Source organism: Colossoma macropomum, unplaced genomic scaffold, assembly GCF_904425465.1.
Source record: "Colossoma macropomum unplaced genomic scaffold, Colossoma_macropomum, whole genome shotgun sequence".
NCBI lineage: Eukaryota > Metazoa > Chordata > Actinopteri > Characiformes > Serrasalmidae > Colossoma > Colossoma macropomum.
In genome coordinates this window covers 27,258,413-27,283,503 of record NW_023494805.1, presented here as the reverse complement: position 1 = coordinate 27,283,503, position 25,091 = coordinate 27,258,413, and the positions used below count along the sequence as shown (strand labels likewise).

Genomic DNA, 25,091 nt, shown 5'->3' with positions numbered 1-25,091 from the left:
GATGGAACAGTGGTTTAAAAAGACAGACTGAAATGTTAGGTCTCAAAATAGATATGGAAGAAACTTGAACTCTTGAACACTAGGCCAGAAATTATTCAAGAGAATTTAAGGCTGAAATTGATTCATTTTTCCCCAAAGGTCCTTCTATCCTTCCATCCATCCATCTCTTGTACTAGGATGTTTTTAAGCACCTTTGTTGAACAGCGTTCAAAGTAGCTGCCTGTGATTACATTCAGGAGAAAAGGAAGAGAAATGCCCGCTGGCCTGCTTTTCTCCGCTAAGCTAACGCTAACTCTCATCAGCTCTACGCCTCAGTGCTTAGGAGCATCAACTGGGCATCTTCAGTCAGTCATGCAAGGCAAAAACAAGGCCGTTCTCGAAAACAATGTTCTGAAATAAACCTAATTCGATCCCTACTGATATAACGTGGTTAGCATCGCAGAGGCGGGCATATGATTAATCAATACTCTCACCACAGTTTCTGTTTCAGTGTTACTTTGCACAGTCAGCCTGCAGTAAGTGGACTGAATGTGACGGCTTGTTGTTTTCATTCAAATAATTTAAAGAGAAAACAACGGACTGCTGTTTGAACGAGAGCCAAGGCATGGCCTATCAAAACAGAGCTCATTTACATCCACTGATCTTCAAGGAACAATACCGTAAACATCCTGTTTAATTCTAAGAGATTAACATGGGTTGTAAAATGGTCATGTAAAAATGAATTATAACTGTTTTTGGTACAGAAAACCACACACACGTTATAAATGGACGTTATAAGGGGAAAAAATACAAGAATAAAGCAGGATATGGGCCTTTTAATAGAGACGTGAGACACGCACAGTTTTTCTCCTTAAAATAAAGTTAGTATAGATGTTAGATTAGATAACTGAACCGGGAAAAATAGATTACTGGCAACATGTTTTGCTCGTATCTTTATTTCGTTCTGGCAATTTTACCACCCCTAAGAAAAGAATAGGTGTCTAATGTCAACAGCTCCCCTGAGCCCGGGTGCTTTGTTTCTATAGCAACGTGTCCACACGCACACAGACTTTGGGCCAAAGAGACACAGGTTAGCGTTAGCTCACAAACTCTGTACAAGCTTGGCAGCGTTATAACTTAAAACATTTATTCACGAAAGAAGTCGTATTCTTGTGTGTACTAGTAGGTACAGCTTTGGAGACGTATCCGGAGTTTCACTTTGTCATCTTTAAAGGTAAGACAACTTGCCAAGTTGCTAAGTAACGTTACCTTCACACAACCCAGACTAGCAGCTAGCAACTTTTATTAACGGCAACTTAGCTAGTTAGCTAACCCAGTATTTAACCTAGTTAGTTAGCTAGTTTAGGTTAGGTAAGTTAGAAAGGTTATCTGGTGAAAACCTAGACCTATAGCTAGCTCTTTTTTGAAGGGATTCAATTTAAAGCCATGCTTGGCCATCTTTAAAGCCAGTTACATATCACGGGCAATCAGTTGCACTTTTGAAAGTGACTAGTGTTGCTGGTATTGGTTTGGATCTTGCTCCGGGGACCCTTGTCAGTGATGAATGAGGAGCCATAATACCCCCAAACTTTAAAGTAAGTCACTTCAGGGTGCCTGACACGTATTCTTAACGTTATTTTGTTCCCACGAGAACATTACGCCTACCTTGCTAGATGTAAAAATCTCAACAGCACTCAGAAGTCATAGACATAGCCTAATGACCCTGCTCTTTTTAGCTGACTGCCTGCGTTTGTTCTGCTTGGTAGCACTGATCAGTCAATTAACGTAATGCACAGAGAGCCATATATCCACTGCAAGTGCTCACAAGCGTTGCATTTCAAAGCTTTCATGGCTTATGCTTGCAATACTTTGCCTACAATAATCCCCCACTGTCAACCGTGTTGGTTTTGTCACTCCAGCACTCACTCACTTCATCTCAGCCCGAGGCACCGAGCTTCACAGGCCCATATTAATGTTATTGATCAATGTCAACTTCTCCACCTCCCAATTCTGATCTAAAGGGAGTTTGAAGTTCCACAGCTTACAGTAAATGTTCTTTCATTACAGTCTCTCTCTCTCTCTCTCTCTCTCTCTCTGTCTCTCTCTCTCTCTGTCTCTCTCTCTCTCTCTGCCCTTAGCTTTTCCGACAATAACTTCTCTGCTTTATTACATTCAGTTCTCAAGTAAGTGACAACTGGCGAAGTGAATCAAAGCTTCAATAATCTAAGTGATGCCACAAGTGATGACAACTGAAAGTTGAAACGGCGGGAGCTGCATCAAATAAATTGTTTATGAAACAGATTTATTTTTTGCTCTGTGCTTCTTGCTGGTTTTAGGTACTTTACTTAACCACTCTTAGAGAATACTAGGATTCACAGCACTGTGGTCTCTGGATCAGCCCAAAGTGTTGATCTTTGTTTTTTAAGATTTGTTTTTTGTTTTGGCCTAAATGTTTTTTTGTGTGTTTTAGGTTGATTACTTGCATTTGTTTTCTGGGATAAATTACTTCTCCATACTCTCAGACTGATTAGACATGATTGGAATAACAAGAAAAGTTTGATAATTAACCACCCCGGTATGAGTTGTAGTTAGCCTAGACTATATGACAAGGAGAACTGTGTCTTTGGAATTAGGCATCAGTAACAAATGATATATCATTATAAGCAATTTAAATCTCTATGTGGAAACTCCCTAGTGAGACTGTTTTTAATCTAACACTGACCCCTGCTTAGAGATGCGTTCAATAAAGCATTCTGGACTGTAAAACAGTGTATTGATTCGTTTTGTTGGACAACTTACTTCGCCATCATCCTGGGATCAGCTCCCCTCTTATTTGGAAAGATGAGAGGATATTTAATATACAAGTCTGTCATTTATTTTCAGAAAATCTCATAAGTTAAAAACTGATGGACATGCATGACACTGTAGTGTTACTGTCACTCAGACATGGGCTTAAATGGGATCAACCAGATTCTCTCTGTCAAATTCCAAGAGATTCAGTTGCTTAAAGATGTCACTGCAGCATTCATGCTGACTAGAATTAAAGTAAACGTAAATCGGAAATCTTAATGCTCCAGCAATTGGTCTCCTCACTTCTCAGATGTTTACAGATCGTTGTTAAAAGAAGAGGGGACGCTACACAATGGTAGACATCGCCCTGTCCCAACTTTTTTGAGACATGTCGCTGCCATCAAGTTCTAAATGAGTTAATATTCTTCATGAAATGGTAAAATGTCTCACTTTCAACATCTGATATGTATTCTATGTTCTATTGTGAATAAAATATGGGTCTATGAGATTTGCAAATTATTGCATTCTGTTTTTATTTACATTTATTTACATTTTACACAGCGTCCTAACTTTTTTGGAATGTGAAAAAAGACACAATTCTTTTTTTTTTTTTTATATTCAGCTCAGATACGCTCCCGAATACTGAATTACTCGGCAATACGACACGGAATTTGACAGAGAGAATCTGGTTGATCCCATTTAAGCCCATGTCTGAGTGACAGTAACACTACAGTGTCATGCATGTCCGTCGGATTTTTTTTTTTGGAATTGGGATTGTATATGAATCATGTTTAATATGATCAGAGATATGAACTAGCAAAGTAGAAAAAAAGTTCAATTTAGATTTTTGATTGACTTTAGTTCTTGTTAGGTAGCCTTATTCTTTTAAGCCATTACTGTTTGTTATGTAGTTAAAGGGCTCATATCATGGAAAAACAAATTTCGCTAGCTTTTTTTAAATAAAAGAATTTGAAGTGCAATATGAGTGTTCTAAAAGTTTCAAAGTGTACCATTCACTACCCAGTCCACATAGTCCATATGTGGGAACTATGCTACATTTTGAATTCATTGCTTGTTTTATGTCATGAGATCAAACTCATTTGCAAGTATCCTCCTATTTAGCCTACAGCAGTGTAGTTCGCGCATTCATATTGAAGTAATGAAGTTATTGGCGCAGTAGCAAAACAACCGGTTTGATTCTAAGGGATAAAGAGGGGCTTAAAAATTGACATGTTAAAAAGAATTGTGACCATTTTTGGTACATAAAACCACACAAATGTTTTCAGTGGACCTCAAGGGAAAATACATGAAAGATGTAGGATATGGGCCCTTTAAGTGGCACTAATACAATGCTGTACGACCCAGTCTTCTCCTGTCTCTTAGCCTTCTGTTATATCATTCTTCTGCAGCACTCTCTCACCATGGCTGATCTCATGACACCTCGTACTGGACGCTCATCCTCTGGTAAGTCTAAGCACTCCAGCTCAGGGAAGAGACGTTCAAAAGGCCAGAATGTGGTGACCTCGCCAGCCCCGAACGAGTCCTTTCTAGAGGATTCAGAAACAAGGCATGTAGGTAAGATACATCTTTGAATAATGTATAAATATTGCATCGCATTGCTCATTTTGTTAATAATATCATATGATCTGTACAGTCACTCAGTTATGAAGTATGACTCATTCATTAACATGCTCTCTTGTGTATGCGCATGCATGTTTGTGTGTTTAGGGGGAGAGCTTGAAGAGGACACTGACCATTTTATTTCAGCAGTGCCAGAGGAAGTGGACTCACACACCAAAGGCCTGGTAATTCACTCATTTTTGCTAAATTAGAGGCTTTTAAACACAGTCACTGATGAATTGCCTCACACTGATTGTGATTCTTATCTGATTGTAATCTGCAATTCATAATTTCTCTTGCCGAAGGTTTTTGAGTCCTGGCGTACTAATCAGTTCTTTTATATCTGTGTTACCGAGTTCTTCTGGTGATGTGAGAGAACCGTTGATTCATTTTCCTCCACACACTGTAGCCTTAAAGGCTCTGCCTGGACTATCTTCATTTACTATGCCTCATTGATCACACAAATTCAACAAATGCCCACAGGTCGGCCAATGGAAATATCGCTTTTTCCCTCGCCAGCTGCTCTCAGTCAGAGTCAGAAAGGGGAAACACGTTGTGGAATTGTAATCTGCATCACAGGCTCATGCATGCACATAAATGAGTGTGGAGCTCCTTTTTTGCTCTGCTTCTTAAACAGGAAAGATAACCTCTGCTCACAAATGATGCCATTCCTAAGGAAATAGCAGCAGGGAAGAAGAATAACCTGGAAAGCATAGGGCGATGGGGAGGGGTTGGGTCAGTGAACCTGCTGAAACTCTGTCCTTTGCATCAATGGAATTGATAGAATTAATTATAGCCCTCTGGCCGGAAAAAAAGAGCAATGGCATTTACATGCAGTGACCCTGTGGCCCCTGCTGGGAGTCCCTGTAGAAACGGCAGCTGGCGAGCAGAGACAACTGGATAAGATCATTCTGCCATCCATTAAAGTAGTGCACGCTCATAGACAGAGGTCAATACTGTTAGATGAAGTGTAATTACTGTGCTTGTGAAAAAATAAATGTATGACTGTTTTAAGCTAAATCTGCATATTAATGGAATAAATGTCACTTTGTTATTGGGAAAATACAAATGTGTATTGACATTTGAAGCCAAAATCTTCTCTAGGATACTACTGCTTAAAGAGATGTCATTGATAGACCCATTTTCATTGATATTTACCATCATACACTGCATCACTGCTGTCCATAACTGATTCTTTCTTTCCGATGGCACTTTGCAGAGAGAGCTGTTTAAAAAGCGTGTGGCTCTGACGGGTCTATCAGAGGCGTCTTGGTCAGAAGAAAATAACCTAGCCCTGGACAAGTTCATCGCAGACGGCACAATCAGGATTCTCATTATCTACCTCGACCCCTTTGCTGGCCTGCGTGTGCAGTACGCCATGCCAAGTCAGGTACTGCCAGCTCTATTCTGGGAAGCAGTGACATTTGGTGTTGGATCACGGCAGCAGTCGTACATCACAAGTGACTGATGATACTGCAAATTATTCATACGTTGTAAATCAAAGTTTTTGGTGTTATTTTTTAGGAAGTTTTAAAAATGATTTCATATAATCACAGAATCTGAAACAATCAGTGATTAAAGGAGGGTTGTTTCCACTATGTTCAGTTTGCAGTGCATCTGGCATTTTAGTTTTGAAGTGCCTGCAAAGCAATCACTCATTCGTGTTTCGAGACTTCTGGTGATCCATTAGTGAAATATGAAATATTATCCCTCTTTTTCACTCCCTCTTCTACATCCCTCTCTCTCTCTCTCTCACAGGTGGTGGAGCAGCTGGCCTACTTCATACGTGAGGAGGAGTCTGTGATTATGGAGGACAGTTTTGAGAGCTGTGTGCAGTTTGGCACAGTGCGGGGAGGGGGTATGGAGAGCCTGCTGAGGCTAATGAGCAGGATTCATGCGCCACAGGTCACCCTCAGTACGGCCTGGCCAGAGAGCATCAAGAACAACTACACAGCACACATGCACCGTTTCCTCACTAACCTCACAGGTACAAATCACGGCACCCTCTGAGTGGGGGGTCATGCACACTTTTACTTTACTGTATGCTTTCCTTTTTTAGGTTGTAGCACCTGTACTAGCAGGATAACAAATTCAGCAGCTTAAAGGAAAATTTAGAAGCACACAGAGGAGTGCATTTGAAAAAACACAATGTTTTATTTTCTGAAAACAGGTTGCCTTTACAAAATTTTCAGTGCTTGTCTGAGAAAAGTTTCTACCTTTTTAAAGCAAAAATGAAATTTTGTAAATCATGTTTACGTTAATCAACCCAGGAAAATCTTTTATCCACTGTAGGTAGGTTTTAGTGTTGGATGAAGAGGACGTATGAGTTACAGAAGCTACCCCTTCGAAGGAGCTAATTCTAAAGCTAACCCTAGAAATAACTGATGCAACGATAGATGGTGAGGGGGGACTCATTGGCTTTTTTGTCTTTCATTAAACCTCAGGAATATTCAATCGACATCACACTTTTCGCTGCTGCCATATTGTTGACATACCACCGGTTAATGCAGCGATGACAGTGGCGACAATGGCACTCGTAGAGTCACTGTTTGTACACAGTTAGTTAATAAATCATCCTGAAAGATAAATTATAGCTATGGTGCACTGCGTTGTTCATAGTTGTAGTAACAACAGCAACAAAAAGCAAAATATTTATAGCATTCTAGAAGCTTGACATTGTGAGGAGAAAGAGGCTGAAGAGCATGCAAAGGAGAAATCTTTGGATAGCAGGAATAAGAGAAAAATAGCAAAAACCTCCCTATGCCAATGTTCGCTCTCATGATTTTGTCACAGGTGGTCAGTTAGGTAAAGGATGAGTTTTGTAGTTTTGTCCTTGAACATTTTCGAATGTAGAAAATTGCCAATTCATTATTGACACTGATTGATGATTGACTTATGCACATATTTATGTCTAGGTCTCTTGTGCTTTAGCTAAACAATGAATGCTGTTTAGAGAACGCCAGAACATAGCAGTGCTCACGTTACATAAGATAATGTCAAGCTAACACTGATTAACCCTGTCAGACATAGATACACAGCTATTGCTCACTTTTACGATCATAATCCGTTGTATTCTTTTAGCTCCTGCGATGTGTAGTGTTTGCAAGGGAATGCCTGGATATGTTGTCTTGGGCAATAACGCATAATCGGGACTCAAAAATAACTCATTGATTCAGTACGAATCAAATGGACTTTTTCTTGATATCTTGATTTGGAAGCCATAGCTGGCATTGACTGCTCATACACATTATGCTGACGAAGTGTCAACAGAATGGCCACAGAGTGCTTTTTTTGGGTGTTCCTAATACCGTGTAAAGCCAAAGGAGGCACACATGCGAGTGCATTATTTTTCTTTGCACAGAATATTTTTAAATCGCAATGCAAGCAAAACTGTCGCTTTGTGCAGCTGTGCACTCTCAAGATCAGCTGTTTCAATCTTGAACTACTTTTCTGCATACTCCCGCATGGCGGTGCCATGATCCCATAACTGCTACTGGGGGTCCACCTTATGTCAGAATCCAGAAACTATGATGTTCTGCTCCAACCTAGGCCCCATTCACATCTGGCGTTAACATGCGTCTTTGGTGATACATCATAAGCTGTAGGTACAGGTGTGAACTGGACTGGATTTGCATTCGAGACACATGGAAATATCAGATGTGAACAACTTATGTCTTGCTGTCCACTTAGGATCAGATCACCCAGGTCAACACACACCTTGGTTTAGATTTTAGATACAAACCTTTTCTACGTTTGGTCAGGAAATGTCCTGGAAATGCCCTGCTTTTACATACCTGACCCAGCTCATGAAAGGCTGAATTATTAGCTGATTAACTTAATCAGGTATGTTGGACACAAAAATACAAATATAGAAAAGTGTGCAAAGCAAGACTGGGATTTGAAACCACTGTTATAAAGTGATCATCATGACACAAGGGTCTGCTATACTAGGCTAATTACAAAACAATAATATTGCTGTTGGCCATTTGAGTATTGCTGCTGAACAATAATACTACTATGGCCACTTGGCTCAACCTCGCGGTAAGGTCAGTGTCTACAAGTACAGTGTAAAAAGGAATGTCTGCCAACAGTTTCATTTCTAGTTTTTTTCAAGTTCAAGTGTCCCTTAGGACTTCATATGTGCAACATTTCTACACCGCAGTTTATTCACTGAAGAAAATGATCCATATAAAAAAACATCCAGCAGTTCAGGTTGTACTGCACACTCGTAATTTTTTTTGGCTTCTGAAGCTGAAGTGTCGGCAGCCAGGCTGCAATCCATTGATCTTTTTCTGACTTCACATTGACTTTACTGGACTTTTGGAATTGCTCTTTCACATTGCAGCCAGAGGGCTGCTCTTATCTTTCTTGCCGACGTAGACAGAGCGAGGCTCATATTCATATTTCATAAACACCTCGAGACGACTGATCTGGGATCAGATTCCCTTCGTGCCGATTTTAATCACTGTGCCGTAAGAAAGCGAAACTGATCCAGTGGTGGCACTGCGATTCTGAGATGCTTTATGAATACAGGCCCAGGGCTCCCTGCACTGCCAGCCATTCAGAGGTAATCACCCAGCACTTTGTTCCGCTGTGATGGTTCAATTATCAGACTAATCATGCCAATCAGCACACCCACGTCACCTTTTACACACCCTGAGTAAACACAAATCACAGCCCACAAATCAGACACCATTCTTACCTGGGCAGAAAGGCACAGTTGCACTGCGCCCTGCCTAATCAGAGAACCATTTTGGTAATTTTTACAGTTCTCCCTAATCTCATGTCTCTCCCTTTAATACGTGTTTCTGCAGATCATGTTCGAGTCAATATGCCTGCAGTCCAAGAAATACATTTCAAGGCTACAGAAATGTTGTAGAGGAAAAAAAAGGCAGCCAAATCAGCCCTGGAGGGTAAACACTGTGGAGCGAGTTTCTTTGATTTTTGTTTTAACTCACTAAAGCAATAACAATGAAGTCACAAAGTGGACTCCAATGACCGCTGATGATGTATTCAGGTTGTTAAGCAGAGTGTACTAAAAATGATTTAGCTTTAAAGCAGATGGTCGATATAGACCCAAAGGTATATTGATTTCACTCATCATGCTTGATCCAAAAATAACAATATAGCACCATTCATTCTTAAACAGTGAGGTAAGGGGCCTCGATTCACGCAACAAATCTCTCCCATTCACTGAAAGGGAGGGAATTTAGGGAAACGTATACAGAGTAAATATAGACATTGTAAACCCACTCCTACACTAACAAAAGCACCACGCTGTACTATTACTCATAACCCTCACTCCTCCACACTATTAGACACACATGCGCGCACACTTGCTCTCCTACATGTACGAGTCTTTCTGTTGGTGCCTGTGAGCTGACTCATTTACTTGCCTCTGTACTCTGTGTTGTCTCATTATTTCTCCCTCTTGTATTTCCTCTTGGCTTGCCTTTGTTCTCTCTGTAAGGGCCAATCGAACACTGTCATTGTGTTCCTCTGCTCTGCTCTTATTTATTTCTCTTGTTCATAACCACCCTCGCAGAATGAGCCAGCAGGCCTGGTAGCTGCACTGATATTCCAGCCTTGTTCGCTTTAATCTTTTCATCTCAGAGCATGCCTTGCACTTTTTTTGTCTCCTTTTCTTCTGTCTCTCTCTCTTTCTCCCTCTCTCTTTCTCTCTCTCTCTGCCCTTCAAACTTTCAATGATTATATTTCATGCCTCTCGGTTCATTTTTTTTGATCAACCTTTCACTCTTTAAATGTTCAAGTGGCACAGTAGGTGATGTAGAGATATCCAGTGGAGAAGTAGGAAGGGAACACTGAAAGAAAGTGAACTGCTGCTGAAAAGAACAAAGGGAACAGCTATGATAAGCCCTTTTTTCGTGACAGCGTGCATGCCACACCAGCACAAAAAAAAACCTTTTATTGCTTCTCTCTTATTTTTTCATATCATTACATTTCCCCTGGCTGCAAACCTGTTGTAATATCAAATCGATTTGCTCAGTAATGCGGTAAACGATGAGGTGTAATATGAACGACGATGTGATAATGTGTTGCATTATTAGGCTGTATTGTACTGTGTTATTGCACAGAGCAGTGTGTGGTCTCTTGGAACACATTGCCCATACACTTGTCAATTAGTGGGCTGTGAAACTCGTTTGAGTCATTTTTTTTATTTTAGTTTTGACAGCCCTGTATTTCAGAGAAAAGGCATTTCTTGTTTTGGCATGAGTTACTTCGTGGTATTACAGTATTGTTGTATTGTATGCTGTTCTCCACAGATACCAGGTTTAAACTCGTGGGGAACACTGTGCTCTACATCCCAATGGAGGCCCTCCAGCACAGCCCAGAGGTGGCTGCCAGGGACAAAGAGCTGGTGAAGAGACTGGAGGGTAAGAGCCATTGAGGGACATGCAAGGGCTGGGGGCTTTTTAAAGATCTAGTTTACTCTAGCTCATTCTAATGGCTTTAGTAGTGTTATGTAAATGGGTAAATGGGTGTTATTGGATTGCCCCGCAAGGGTAGGCACCTGGGTTAAAGGGATGCTTTGGGACTACTAAGGAAAAGCAAAGGAGCCAGTTTCAATTAAAGTGTAATGTCAAAGGGGGTGAGGATGGCAAGTTGCCTCAGGCTTTTTAATCCTAAAGAGGACTGAAATGTATTCTTTATATAGCTTAGCGATGTTGTAAACCTGTTAGTTACTGCAGGGATGCTCTAATGCACTGTTGGTTTAGTGTAGCACCGATATCAATACTGCATTGGTATCGGCTCAAATACTGGCAGTATCAACAAGCAGTAGTAAAAGTGCTCACTGCAAAATATGTAACACCAGTATTTCGAGTGAAAGCTCGACCAGCAAGGATTTCAATACATATTTTTTAAATCAAGTATTTAAAGATGCCAAAAAAGCACAACGACTTTTAATAGCTCTGAAATCATTCAAATCCAACCAGTTATCCAACCAGTCAATGGCATCCATTCAGTTAAGTATGTTTTATTTGTGGCCCAGAGCAATGCTTTTACCAAAGTACAATATTTAAAAAGTAGACTAACATAAATATCAGGAGTTATAGGCTTCTATTAAGTAACGAGGTTAGAGAATTTTGGATCGGATCAGCACTTGAAGATCAGGTATCAATATCAGTATCTGTACTGGAAGGGAAAAGTGCTATCAGTGCCTCACTAGTTGCACAATGTACAGCTCTGTGCAAAAGTTTAAGGCACCTGAGAAAATTAGGTTAAAAAATATTTATCAGGTCACTATGCATTTATTTGTTCAGAAAAAAAACACAAGTAAATAAAAATACACAAATAATTAAAAAACATTAACATCACAAGTAGTAATTTTATGTATGTTTTCATTAAAACGTTTCCAATCCATTCCTTGGGGTAGCCTGGTAATATTTGTAGTTATCATCCAATACCTGGTTTGGCTAGTAAACATTTCATTGTTTAATCAGGTGATAAAATTCAGCAAATCCATCTGATAATTGGAGGTGTCCAGGAGACACCTGTAACCAAACTTTCTCCTTTAAACTGACTCACAAGATATCAACTACTCTTTTGAAAACAAAAAGTTCTAGTTACTTTGTACTGCAGGTATGTTTTTTTGTATCTATTCTAATCATATACAGTGTTTTTACAAGCGTAAGCATATTTAATGCCAAGATAATGTTTGCACAGTACTGTAGATCTAGACATTGTTGCCTTGCAGTTCCCCTCTGATTTGCTCTTTGTGTATTGCAGTGGTGATGATCCATTGGACACGTCAGATAAAGGAGGTGTTGAATGCCCAGGAAACAGTAGAGACGAGCGACAGCTCTGGTCCTCTCGAGGAGATTGCCTTCTGGAGGAGCCGCTGTGCTGACCTCTCTGGCATCAGTCAGCAGCTCCAGAAACCTGGAGTCTGCCACATTCAGGCCATACTGCAGCTCTGCAAGTCTTCTTACGTGCCTCCATTCTGCAGACTAGCCAAGCAAATCCAGGTACAGAAGAGTGTGGGTGTGCACTTGCGTGATTATGTGTGTGTATGTGTGTGTGTTCGAGAGGAAGCAGGGAGAGTGAGCAGGTCTATGCACAGGGGTAATGGTCTGAACAAGAACATTCTCTCGCTGTTGATGATTTATAGGCGGCTCCTGAACAACTTCTCCTCACCCCTCGGAAATGAGGCCATAGCACATTTGAGCATTACTATGATGAGTTGGCAAGGCTGCTCATTTAAATCGGGAGGCGGACCATGTCCGGCGGCTCTGTCTGAATGCCTAGTGCTAGGCCTGATGTCGCCCTTTCTCCTGAAACCTGTATTTGTGGTTTATAATGTAATGAATAAGGTTTGGTTTTGTCTGGGTTGGGTTTGGTCCTAGCTAAAGGGCAGCTCCTAGCCATATCCTAAGCACTCAGCTTAAAGCAGCGCTTACCCTCAGAGATCCAGTGACTGAAGGCCTCCATTTCATACACTCTCTGAAGGCCCTGGAAAATCAATATTGTCAAACTGAAATAATGAGACGTTCAGAGCTGATTGACCCTCCGTTCCACCTAATCGCTGCTCTTAAGGTTAGAGCTGTAGGGAGAGAGTCAGCAGTATGCTGGATCACAGGCCTGTGACAGCAGAGCTAAGCTGGGGGTTTGGAAAATACTCTTGTGAATGGTGCTACTTACATGCCGCTCAATTTAAATTGACTATCGAACTGGGTATAGTTGAGGTAATGTAAGGCGAGAGACTAAGTGAAGTATTACCGGAACCGCGCTGAATTGAATTGAATGTGACATTGAATGGAATAGACCTAAGCTGTGTTAAGCTTATTTCAGTAGAACAGATAGGATTCGACTTAAACTACTACTGAAGTTTCTACTCTTCCTGCAGGATGGCTCACTGCAAGCCCAGTCTAACCTGTCCTTCCTGTCCCTGCTGAAGGAGCCATGTGAGGAGCTGGCCCAGCTCAAACCCCGTGAGGTAGCGCCCAAACTGCCCCACCTCCTCAACCTCATCCGTGTCATCTGGGTCAACTCTGTCTACTACAACACCCGCGAGAGACTCACTGCACTCTTCCGCAAGGTACAGCCAGGCCTTCATTACTGGCCAGACCTGTCTCTCTACTGAGGCAATCTTGATATGCACCTCAGGTCTTCTCAAATCAAATGCAATTCTCATAGTACTTGTCAACCAACCACCAGTCACTTCTGTTTTCAAAAAAGATTGCAGACACTCATCTTTTGGTGAAGGCTTCTCAGATCCACTCCCTCCTCTAAGCTTCTCTGTGTCCAATCATCTCAGTTGCAGTGTCTCCCTGGGAAACACACAAACCTGCACAGTCGACCAGCGGCTGGCTGCCTGGTTGACCCCTCTCTCTCTGTTCTCAGCACTTCAAAGCCTGCTGTGCTCCAGGGCTCTGCTGTACAGATAAGCCATCAGCCGTGGCTGTGCAGCTCATGTAGCACGTGTGCTTTAGATCAGGGGTTGAGCGCCCTGCGTCTGAGCGCTACAGGCTCCCAAACACCATTCGCTCGCTATTCATTTCCATCTCCAGCTCTTCAAGAGCGGCGGGAAAAACGTTTAACCTTTCATAATTACGCTCTGACCCTTCCTCTACTGGAATCACACACTCTACTCGCTGTCGCGTTTCACTCTCTCTCTTTTCTCTCCTTTTCATTTCTCTCTTTCATTCTCTCCTCCTTTGATAATACATCAAGGCGAAGTTGGTCTGCTACAAAAACATTTGGACTAATTGTTTCCTGAGGGGCAATGGAGGGAACGCCTGCATAAAGCCCATGTTGAGCCTGCTGTTGAAAGGGCTTTATCGTCCTGCCAGGCTCGGCAATACGTCCAGAGCCCTGTCTTTAACTTGCCTTTTCTGGTCACGCTGCAGTTTGTTCTGTGAGTTGGCACATGCGACAGGTTGGAGATGGCTAAATCAAAAGTGATCACTTAAGTGAATACGGAATGTCCACAATAGGGGTGGAAGATATGGCAAAAAATAAAAATCCTAGTACTTGAAAACATCTTATATACGATGTGTATGATATTGAGTTTTGATAAGTTTAATTTTGGAGCATGCTCTAAGTACAATGAATGTTATTCAACATATCCAGTCAAAGAGGGCTCTCCTAGTAATGAAACATGCGGTTGGTAGGTGTTCTTTAATGTTCTGACAATATGCACGTTACACTCGGAAAAGCAGATTGTGGTCTATTGTGATGTAATTTATCATGATACAATGATATTGTCATATTGCCCACCTCTAAGTCGACAATAAATGAATCCTCTCTTATGCCAATAATTAAACTTCACATTTACTTTGACTGAAACCCAGTCATAAACATGACTCTGACCGGACAGGTTAAATTCAACAGAGAATTCTGGTTGAGTATGAAGTCTTACAGTGAATCAAATATAGTGGTATCTGGTTTGTTGCAATGTCGCCACTCATTTGTCTGCCTAATCTGTCCATCCATTTAGCAAACTTGCATGAATCCCCACCTCATTTTTCAATCATGCCCTTTGTGACTGTGATTTGCTCAGTCCACAAAGGTGATATTATTAACTCAGGCAGTAATGTATTGCCTGGAAATTGGGGCTCGCCTGCTTACCTAGAGTGAAACAAAAATGTTCATGCAAAAAGGCTGACAGATTTTCCCTTTGAGCTCGTCAAACTCTTACACTGTATCTCAATTGTTCACGCCCACAGCTCAACCAGCCCAATTCTCGTCTTTTTCATAGTCTCGAATACTTCACCTACCCTATTCAAAGGTACTGCGTGTTATTCTCAAGCTGCTTATGTGTTGAGAAAGTGTTCAATTTTGTTCAAAATGATTTCTGAATGGGTGTCAGGAGGTCAAGTGGGTTTCTACTAGAAGAGTTTAAGTCTTATTCAAATGTGCTTCGATTTTTAGGAATTCCTGCTGGAAAATTGAATTTCTATTAGGCAGAATAAAAGATTGAAGTGATTGATGTAAGCTCCCTCTATGGACTTTTTTAGTTGTTATTTTTATAAAATAATAGTGTGATTTTTCTCCGAGCTATTCCACAGTGGTGTTATGGCGCTCAAAGTCTAGAGTCGTCTGCCAGGCTCCATCGATGGTCAGTGACCTGGATCTTTCTACCTGGTTCACGGAGCTGGCTCATGCTCACAACGTAAATTACCCTTATAGTCTGATTTAGGACAGTTTCCTACATCCACATTCCACCCTTAGTAACAAGAGAAACAGCGAATGTGGTGTTAGATCGGAGTAGCAGGGTAATTTCTGTCAACACCCATATACTCCACCATGCTCTTAATATTTTTATTGGCTGTGTGCAGTTGCATGTTAGCAGTGGTGTGTTTAATGGAAGTGAAATGGCCCCCGTTATTTGAGCACGGGTCCAGCAAGGTTTTAACTGCTCTCTTATGGTCGAGAGCATCTCTCCCTGCAGTCACATAAAGTAATGTAAGAAAACTGTGTTACCTCGACAGGGGAAGATTATATTGTGCAGTGTGTGCTAGAAATGAGAAAAAGATGGAGAGAATGAAGGATGAAGGAAGAAAGGAATAAGAGAGAGATATAGTGTAAGGCAGAATGTGCTCCAAAGTAGATTGATAGCTAATAATTTCTAATCAGAGGGCAGCAGAGTCATTGCCTGCGAGTGTGTTGCCACTTCCCCCTGTCCCCCCCTCAGGGCTTCAGCATTTCTTTATTTCTTTTTGCTATGTTTTTTTTTTGAGCTGCTGTAGCCAATGTTGAGTTTAATATCATTTTCCAATCAGCCAGAGCTAGAGGGCAAAGACTTTTGACTCTGTTGTTCAGTTCCACTTAATGCAGAGCGGAACGGAAAAATACAGCGCAAACACAAGCGGCCTTTAGTAATCATTTGTAATAATTGTTACCAGTATTCATGGGCTGATGGCCTCATTGTTATTTTGTACGTACAATACAGGGCTATACAAGCTGTCGCCTCCTCCCTCTGTCTCCAGCTCATCCCTGATATTCAACACCATCTGCCGACTTTCTTAAAGTGCTCAGCCTGTCTTCTCTCTTTATCCTCTACATCCAACAAATCATACACGCATCCCCTCAGGCCCCAATCCTACCTCCTTCCCAAAAAACAAAAGAAAATGATGGGATGTTTTTTCAGATTTTAAAGTGAAGGCGTGCTTCTCGACGCCGAGCTTGAAGACCTACAGAGATGCAGGATAAGAGTCTGATTATTCAAGGACTTAGGAAGCTCTTGAGAGTAAGGCTCAGGGACATATGTTGTCTTCATTTTTAGCAGCCCTTTCTTCGTATTTTAAAGGAAATGGTTGAAAAATATTATTAACTCGTAAGATGTTTAATGCTTTAGAACCCTCAACCTTTTGGTAAAATGAGAATTCGGAGTCATTTACATATCAATTAATTTTTTGTGGTTCTGAAATCAAGCTGTAGAACATATTATTCTCTTTCCTCAGCATGTGCTCACTCAAACACATAAGCGCGCACACACACACACACACTCTCTGCCTCTCTTTTAGCTGAGGCATCTCAGTGCAGCGCTCGATGTTTTCTCTGTCAGGATTAACCCACTGATCAGAGAAATGAAAGTGAATCTGTCATTTCACATCCTCCACTTTATACATCATCTTTAATAATTATACTTCCTTCTTTCTTCTTCCTCTCCGTTACTCTTTCCCCTCTCCCCTTTCGTTTTTTGAAAAACCCACCTGCATCCTGGAATGTCAGTGACAGCTGAGTGACATTAGGCATTTAAACCTGAGGCTTTTATGAAAGGAAAGCCTGTTTGATTCATAGCAAACACCTGTTCTCTTGGTTAATCTACACCTCAATAGAGAGAGAGTACGTAAACTGCAAGCATGTACCTGCACAGATCTGGACCAGGTCAGTGGCTATACTCCCGGCTGAATAAATGCTCTTTCACTCTCCATCTTTCTCTTTATAGGATATTCATAAAACCTGTGAGCTGTTAAGTCCCTTTGAAAGTAGAGATTTACGATGGATGCATAAATAACCTACATATATACACAGTATATGTGGAAAGGCATACTGTGAGATATCTAGTATCTGCCACATGATGGTTAAATTGATGCATTGTGATGCATCGATCTGAAGATGGCAATTTAATGGCATTGAATATAATCGATTATAATTGATAGGATTAATTATGATCAATTATAATAATATTAAAGAAAGTATACCCTCATTCTTGGTCCAAAATGATATTTTTGGGCCTTTAAAACTTAAAAAAAATTAGTAATTTCATGAAGATTTGAATGATTAGAATCAATTAGAGTAGTATTCAATAAAGCATACTCTCATTTTGGGGCCAGAATAACATTTTTGGTCCAATTAAAACATTGAAGTGAAAAAAATAATTCAAAATTATACTAAAACAATCGATTTGTGGTAAAATTAGAGATTTCATGAATCATTCCTCAAAGAGTTGTAATCAAAATGAAGAGAGATTTTAACATGCACGCTTCTTTGTTTTTGGGGTTTTTTTTTGTTTGTTTGTTTTGTTTCGTGTTGTAGATAAGCAATGAGATCATCCGGCTGTGCTGCAAAGAGATCTCTCTGGACAGGCTCTTCCAGGGCTATGTGATTTCCAGCAAACAGACCCTCAATGACTGCATCCAGTGCTGTCTCTCCTGGAAGGAGCTCTACCTACATGCCTCTCAGCTACACCACAAGTAACGTACACCACATTCAGCAATCCGACTCTATGTATATCCATATATTACATGTTTTCACCACATTTTCAGAGCAGCTACCTTGTTGTATTCATACGCTTACAGGTTTCACATGTTCACGTTTCCTCTTGTCGGTAATAATTACCAGAAGGTAATAATTTTGATGTTAATTTAATCTTTTTCATTCATTATGAAATCATCTTTAGTTCTGTTCATCATAATGGACACATTTGAAATTTCTTCATTTTTTACAAATGCTATTTGAAACATGATGTGTGGAGTACTATCATTTTATACATGTACCTGCAACACAATTGATGATACCAAACATTTGAAGGTTAGAGTCGTTTTATGCTTTTAAGTGCTCATTCTATCATCCATTTTCTATCCTCTGTGCTCTTTTTTTTGTCACTCTCTTTTCTAACCTCATGTACCAGCAGCCACTGCTTTCATATGCTACCTAGCTCAGTTGTACGCATGTTATTATATTATGCCCTATTATATTCTGTTCTACCGCTGCTAGCATTTTATTACTGCAACTCCTACTGTCACTAACACTACCTTGGTGGGCTTTTTCCCATATGTTAATGTCCTTCCAGAATCTTATTCAAGCCCATCACACTTCTCTGTTCACTCAGCCCTACTCTATATTCTCTGCTTCTCTTCCTTAAGCTCCTATTATTTATTGCAGGCTGTACTCTTCCATTCTCAGCTTTATGGTCCTTTCCTTTCCCTTCATTTTCTACCTTGGCTAGGCCCACTTAACCTGCCCTCTGGCTTCAGCCACTCGGCACAATGCCCCACTCTCTAAGAATGGAACTGATACCACCTCGCAGCGAAATCAGAGCGCCAAAGCCTGGCCGTGATTGCAGCCTCCTGCCAAAGAGAACAGCACTTTGCAGTGCAATGACAGAGTATTTGCTTCAAAGTGATAGCGAGTGACTAGCGAATGACAGGGCCGTGCTGTTGCTGCAACCATTTGAGAGGATCTCGTAGTGCTGTCTTGCGGAGTTCTTTATTGCGTTTTGGTTTAGGCTGACATTTCTCTCCTTTGTGTGCTAAAGCTCTGCAATAATGTCTCGTCACTTTTGATACAGAATGTGTTGACAATGTCTGCAAGTGTATCGGTGGAAATTATGGCATAGCTCTAGTCTCATGCTTTATGTTATATAAAGAAATATATTTTGAAAATATAGGTAAATAACTATGCTGAATCATTAGGTCTGATATATTGGCAGTCTGTCACACTTCATCTACAGTGCGGTCTGTAAGTACAGCCCCATTTCCAAAAAAGTTGGGACACTGTGCAAAACATAAATAAAAACGGAATGCAGTGATGTGCAAATCATTTAACCCCAATATTTAATTGAAAATAGAACAAAGGCTCTCCTCTTTTGCCTGGAGGACGTGGCATCATTTCCAAAAAGAATTCCAAATTTTGAAGAAAGGTGGTGACGTTTCTGGATCCTGTTTATATACGGTTTCTTCTTTGCATGGTAGAGTTTTAACTTGCATTTATGGACGCAGGGATGGACTGTGTTCACAGACAGTGATTTTCGGAAGTGTTTCTGAGGCACTACGTAATTTCCACTACATAATCATGTCTGTTTTTAATGCAGTGAGGGCCCGAAGATCATGGCATCTAATACTGATTTTCGGCCTTACCCCCTGCATACAGAGATTGCTGTGAATTTTTTGAAACTTTTGATAATGTATAATATTATGTACCATAGATGATGAAATCCCCAAGTTCTTTGCTATTTTATATATATATATATATATATATATAGAGAGAGAGAGAGAGAGAGATAATAGAGAGAGAGAGAGAGAGTAAAACAAAGGTTTGCTTGGGGTACTATTACAATACCCTGCATTTACCTCTCTATTATTAATGTTTTTGTTTTAAATATATTTTAGGCCACAACTTCATATATAAACTATTATAAAATGAATGTCTCTGGTGTCGGACAGTATGTTCTTGACTACTTCTGGTCATAGCTTTGTTAGCTTACTTTGTTAAAATGCCAAAAAAAGTCTGTAGATTTATGTTGACAGATGAGGTAGTGATTAATCTGACCAGAGTGATGGAGTGAGGGATGTGTAGAAAAAAAAACTACTCATGATCCAAATCAGACCACCTTGCCTGTGAAACATGGTATGTGGAAGTGACTCACTTTAATGTGCTAATACCTAAATCATCACTAACTTAGCTTCAGCCTCATTGGGTTGTTAAGTAATCTCACACAGACTTGCTGATGTGGTTTCTGGCTTAGTGTGAAGTACTGTTCTCTATTAAAATGGACTAAAGTACATTGTATAGCTGAAACCAGTAATGGCAGCCATCTTGAAGCCTCAATGTTGTCTGGACTTTTGTCCATTTTGGATTTTGTATATTTTTTTTGTAACACCTCACATCTCCAGTGCAGAGCTAAGGCAAATTTCATACACTGTACATGCCTTGGCTAGTTGGTTACATTTGGAGGAAGGGGGAAATTTTGTTAAAAAGAACTGTTTCTTAATTGCTTATGTCCACCCAAATGCCTAAAAAATGAGTGGATGGCATTTCACCTTGCAGCAGGACAGTGACACAATACATAAAAAAAAACATAGTACTTAAGCAACTATGGAGTTTTTCAGGGCCAAACAGTGGAATGCTTTTGACTAGCCAAGGTCACTTGACCTGAACCCCACTGAGCATGCATTCACTCACTGAAGACAAGGCTAAAGGCAAAGGGCCCTGAAACATGCAAAAACTCAAAATTGCTACATTACAGGCCTTACAGAGCATCACCATGGAAGAACGCAACCATCTGGTGATGGCTGTAACTTGCAGACTTCAGTCAGTTTGCAAAGAATTTGCAACTAAGTTTTAAAAATGACCATTTTATTTTTGATCATGTTAATTAGTCAAATTAATTAGTCAAAGGCCGATGATTGACACCCCTCCTAGCCAGTCGTCTCTTAATGTTCCTTCTTCTGTCAACTAAAAGAAGAACTTCCCAAAACTAATAATTAGTCAGAAGTATTTGACTAAGAAATATTGGAAAGTTGAGACTGAGAAACACCTGCTGTCGTGATCATTTTTAAGGTGGTTGTTTTTTGTTTCACTGCTGAAGCTGAAAGAGTTTAGGATTAATCTATGTGGAAAACCGCACTCACTGTTCAGTGTCTAAACTGTGAGCTGGCAGAACTGCCTAGCTTTTCTTAACTTAGCTGCTGACGGTTAGCTTGATAAATCGATCAAATTAAACAGGACTGTACACCACTCACATTTGTGATAAAAAACATTGTGTGTGGAAATAAATATTAATGCACTCATACACATCACTCTTTGTATTGACCATGTGTAAAAGACAACGAGTCCTCCTCAGCATCTAATGTTGCTTTGATCAGCTCCAGCATTAGCTTTAGCATTAGCTCATCTGAAGGGGTAGCTTCCATTGATAAACCATCCTCCTTATTAGACATGAAAACCTACCACTTTTGATTGACTAAATGATGTCCCTGTTAATGTAAAAATGGTTTCCGAGAATGCATTTTTGTCTGCTTTAAATTGGCCTACATGCACATATTGTCAGTTTTCTAACGTGTACTTCAAATCTGCTCTTATGTGTGCTTCTAAATTTTCTTTTTCGCTTCTTAGCATTTTAATCTTTTAGCAAAAATGTTACAGATGCTACCAGGTAGCCTGTCCTGAATGTTTGATGGATATAGTAATACTAATTACAAAAGGCTTCTCATAGACTTCTCAAAGAATTTTGCAAACAAATATGTAAAACACATTCCATTTACACTCGTGTTGAATGTGGTCAAATTTACATCCAGCTTTTCAAGTGGTGAAGTGAAAACCGAACCTGATCAGGGCACTGCAAGCGCCTATTAATGTATTAATGTAAACAGTCTCTAAGTGTAAGGTGACTCATGTGTTTCACCCAGCTTAGATGTCAGTTCCGATATTAAGCGTTTTGTATGCTTAATTTTAGCTGGAGTAAAGAGTTGAACAAAAACTGTCACTGTCCAATAATAGCTTCATTTATATAGAACCTTTCTTAAATAAAAATGTAGACTTAGAGGCTCAAAGACCTTGCCTCTTAGTTGTAATTTACTTCCTGAATATTTTGAAATGCTAGATGCATGAATTTAAGGTTTTGCCATGATGCAGTACGAGTTGCAAGTTTGATATTTGACGATGAAGAGTATGATTTAATCTCATTCCTCAGAGTAATGTACAATGAAAACATCCACCAGACAAATGTTACGTTACTGTTCCGCCAAAATGAGGCAGCTTTAATAAAAACCAACATGATCATCTTTCAATGTTGACCATAAAAAATGGTAATAAAATAATGAGAATTTCTTCTTAAAGGGCTCTTTCATAATATGAATGTACATTACATTTAAAGACTTACATCATAGCGCTTGGAAAAGATGCATAGATCATAATCAATGTATTGTTACACCTCTAATATATAGCTTGCACAGGCACAGACTGCATAAAATAATGCATTTTAGAAGAAGAGTGCAGGAACAAATGCTGTCATGCCTCTCTGTGGCTAAAATTGTATGTAGTATACTTTATAAGTAGTTTTTCAAGGAAACTGACAGTAAAACTTATACAATAGAAATAAAGGTTAGTACAAATATGTAATACTGGAAAGTCTGTTCTACATATAATTCCTATAATTCCTCTTTCAGACTGTAAATGAGACATTGAGCTCAGTCCTACATAAGTTGGGTGATGGATGGTGGGCATTAAGTGTCCTGAGTTTGCAGAATAATGGGCTGTCAGTCGCCTCAGCCACAGGTTAAAGCCTGGGTCTTGATTCAGAAAGAAGTGGCATGTTCAGTCAAGCTGCCACTTGTTTGCCAGTTGGTTTGCAGATCTGGGGTCTAAGCTGATGTGAGGGAGGCTGTTGACTGGTGAGTCAGGAACCTGCTGAATGGTGTTTAATTATAGCAGGGTCCGATTGCTGAATTTGAGCTTGGGCCAGCTGCCCCTCTCAGTAGCACTCCAGCAGGCCTACAGCTTCAATCCTACACAGGGGCAACCAACCCCATCCACCCAATTACAGCCACTGCTTAGTTCCAGGCCGCAACCCTGGTGAGGGCACAGCTAGGGCTGGGCTGATGTTCTGACAGGGGTCTCTCTTTCCCAAGATGTTTCTTAAAAAAACTTTCCCACCTTTAACTGCACTACTGTTCACAAGTGGAATTGTTTTCAATGATATATAGAACCTTTTTCTTCACATACATTGCCCTGATAATTTTAAATGAAAGCTGAAGTTAAAAAGAGGTGTTGTTTCAGACTGATTGATAGCTTGCGTATAGAACTTGACTGCCTGATTACAGTTCCACGGTTTAGAAGCATAAGACAATAAGGATGCATCTCCACTTTTTCTGTATTTTTGGAAGATATGCTATATGGCCAAAAGTATGTAGGCCCCTAATTTTTGAGATCAAGTGTTTCAGCCACACTTGTTTTTTAACAGGTGTGAAAAAGTCAAGCATATAGCTGTGCAATCTGCATAGACAAACACTGGCAGTAGAAGAGCTCAGTAACTTTAAAGGTGGCTCTATCATAGGATGCCACCTTTGCCACAAGTCAGTTTGTGAAATTTCTACACTGAAAGATTTGCCGCATTCAACTGTAAGTGCGCTTATTCTGAAATCAAAGTGTATAGGAGCAACGTTACAAGAACGTCCTATCTTTTGGTCTGATTTTTCTCAGTTTTCACAGTTTTCAGTGTTGATAAATGTAACGTCATTATGCTAGTTGTAGTGAACTGTGCTGACTGTCACTGCATAAAACAATAGAAACACACAGTTAAAACAGAAGTTAAGACTCCCCTGGGGTTTATCTTAAAGTTAGGACAGTATTTAGGAAATTCTGTCTAGTTAGGATATTTCTGTAGTACTGTTTTCTTATCTGGAATTATGATAAGATTATGAACTTAAGAACTGTTGTTCTCTAATAGCTGTCCTAAATTCAGTCCTAACTGAAGTTGTCATGGTGACTAAACAGATAAGATAAGATTTCAAAGTTAAAACATTTCTGTAATATGGCCCCAGTAGACCATGTGTAAACTCACAGAGAGGGGTGGCAAGTGTTGGAGCTCGTAGAGCATAATCACCTATTAGAGTTCCAGACTGCCTCTAGAAGTAACAACAGCACAAGAATTGTACATAGGGAGCTTCATGAAACAGATTTCCATGGCTGAACAGCTGCATACAAGCCTAAGATCACTATATGGAATGCCAAGCAACTCTGCAACCCATTGGTTCCTTGTGTAAACTCATTTTCAGATTATCTTTTATGAAATTTTTAGGGGCTTATTCAAAACCTTATGGCACTTATGAGACAGTCATGGTTTTATGCTGAACTGCTAGTGGATATTACCATATCAGAAGAAAACATATTTTTCTTATGGTTAAACCTCGGAATGATTGTTCTTTCCAGTAAATCAGTTGCATATCACACTGCGTCTAAATGTGAGCTTCAGATTTAAACTTAACACATAGCAGCCCTCCAAGGAGCGGTTAGACTTTCTGTGCTTTGCGATGTATTGGCTGTGAAAGTGAGGTGCCTGGGTAAAGGTGACAGCTCTATAAATTGATAAAGCTCAGTCTGCGCAAGGCTAAGTACTGAGCAGAAAAACACCTTGTTCAGTTCTCTTTTAGATATGACAGAGAGACTGTCATCCCCAAACACACACACACAGTTCATATCTCAGACTTCAGTGGTAGGGCGTTGTGTGAGTGGGGTGGGCTGTTGTAGCTATTATGTGCTGGCTGTGGGTGGGTGATGTGTCTATGTGTGTGTTTGCATCTGGGTGAGAGTGTGAGATATTTTGCTTGTGGTGGAGAGTGTGTGTTTGAATGTCGGAGGGGTTTTATCCCTATTTGAGCGCTGGCTGTGTGTCTACGATTGTGTGTGTGTGTGTGTGTGTGTGTGTGTGTGTGTGTGTGTGTGTGTGTGTGTGTGTGTGTGTGTTTTTGTACATTTTCAGGACAAAAATAGTAGGAAAACCAAAGAAAAACTGG

At 40.2% G+C, this 25,091-nt stretch overlaps 1 protein-coding gene across 1 annotated transcript in view; it reads left to right on the top strand.

Annotated features, from left to right (window-relative positions):
• The first annotated feature begins 1,047 nt into the window (after window positions 1–1,047).
• Window positions 1,048–25,091, top strand: part of dnah2 (dynein, axonemal, heavy chain 2) — a 211,978-nt gene continuing 187,934 nt past the window's right edge. Inside the window, exons 1-9 of the mRNA XM_036596629.1 lie at window positions 1,048–1,213; window positions 4,179–4,344; window positions 4,498–4,574; window positions 5,609–5,779; window positions 6,148–6,376; window positions 10,674–10,784; window positions 12,139–12,377; window positions 13,256–13,447; window positions 17,893–18,050. Of these exons, the coding sequence (XP_036452522.1) occupies window positions 4,191–4,344; window positions 4,498–4,574; window positions 5,609–5,779; window positions 6,148–6,376; window positions 10,674–10,784; window positions 12,139–12,377; window positions 13,256–13,447; window positions 17,893–18,050 (1,331 nt within the window). The 5' untranslated portion in view covers window positions 1,048–1,213; window positions 4,179–4,190. The remainder of the gene's footprint in view (window positions 1,214–4,178; window positions 4,345–4,497; window positions 4,575–5,608; window positions 5,780–6,147; window positions 6,377–10,673; window positions 10,785–12,138; window positions 12,378–13,255; window positions 13,448–17,892; window positions 18,051–25,091) is intronic.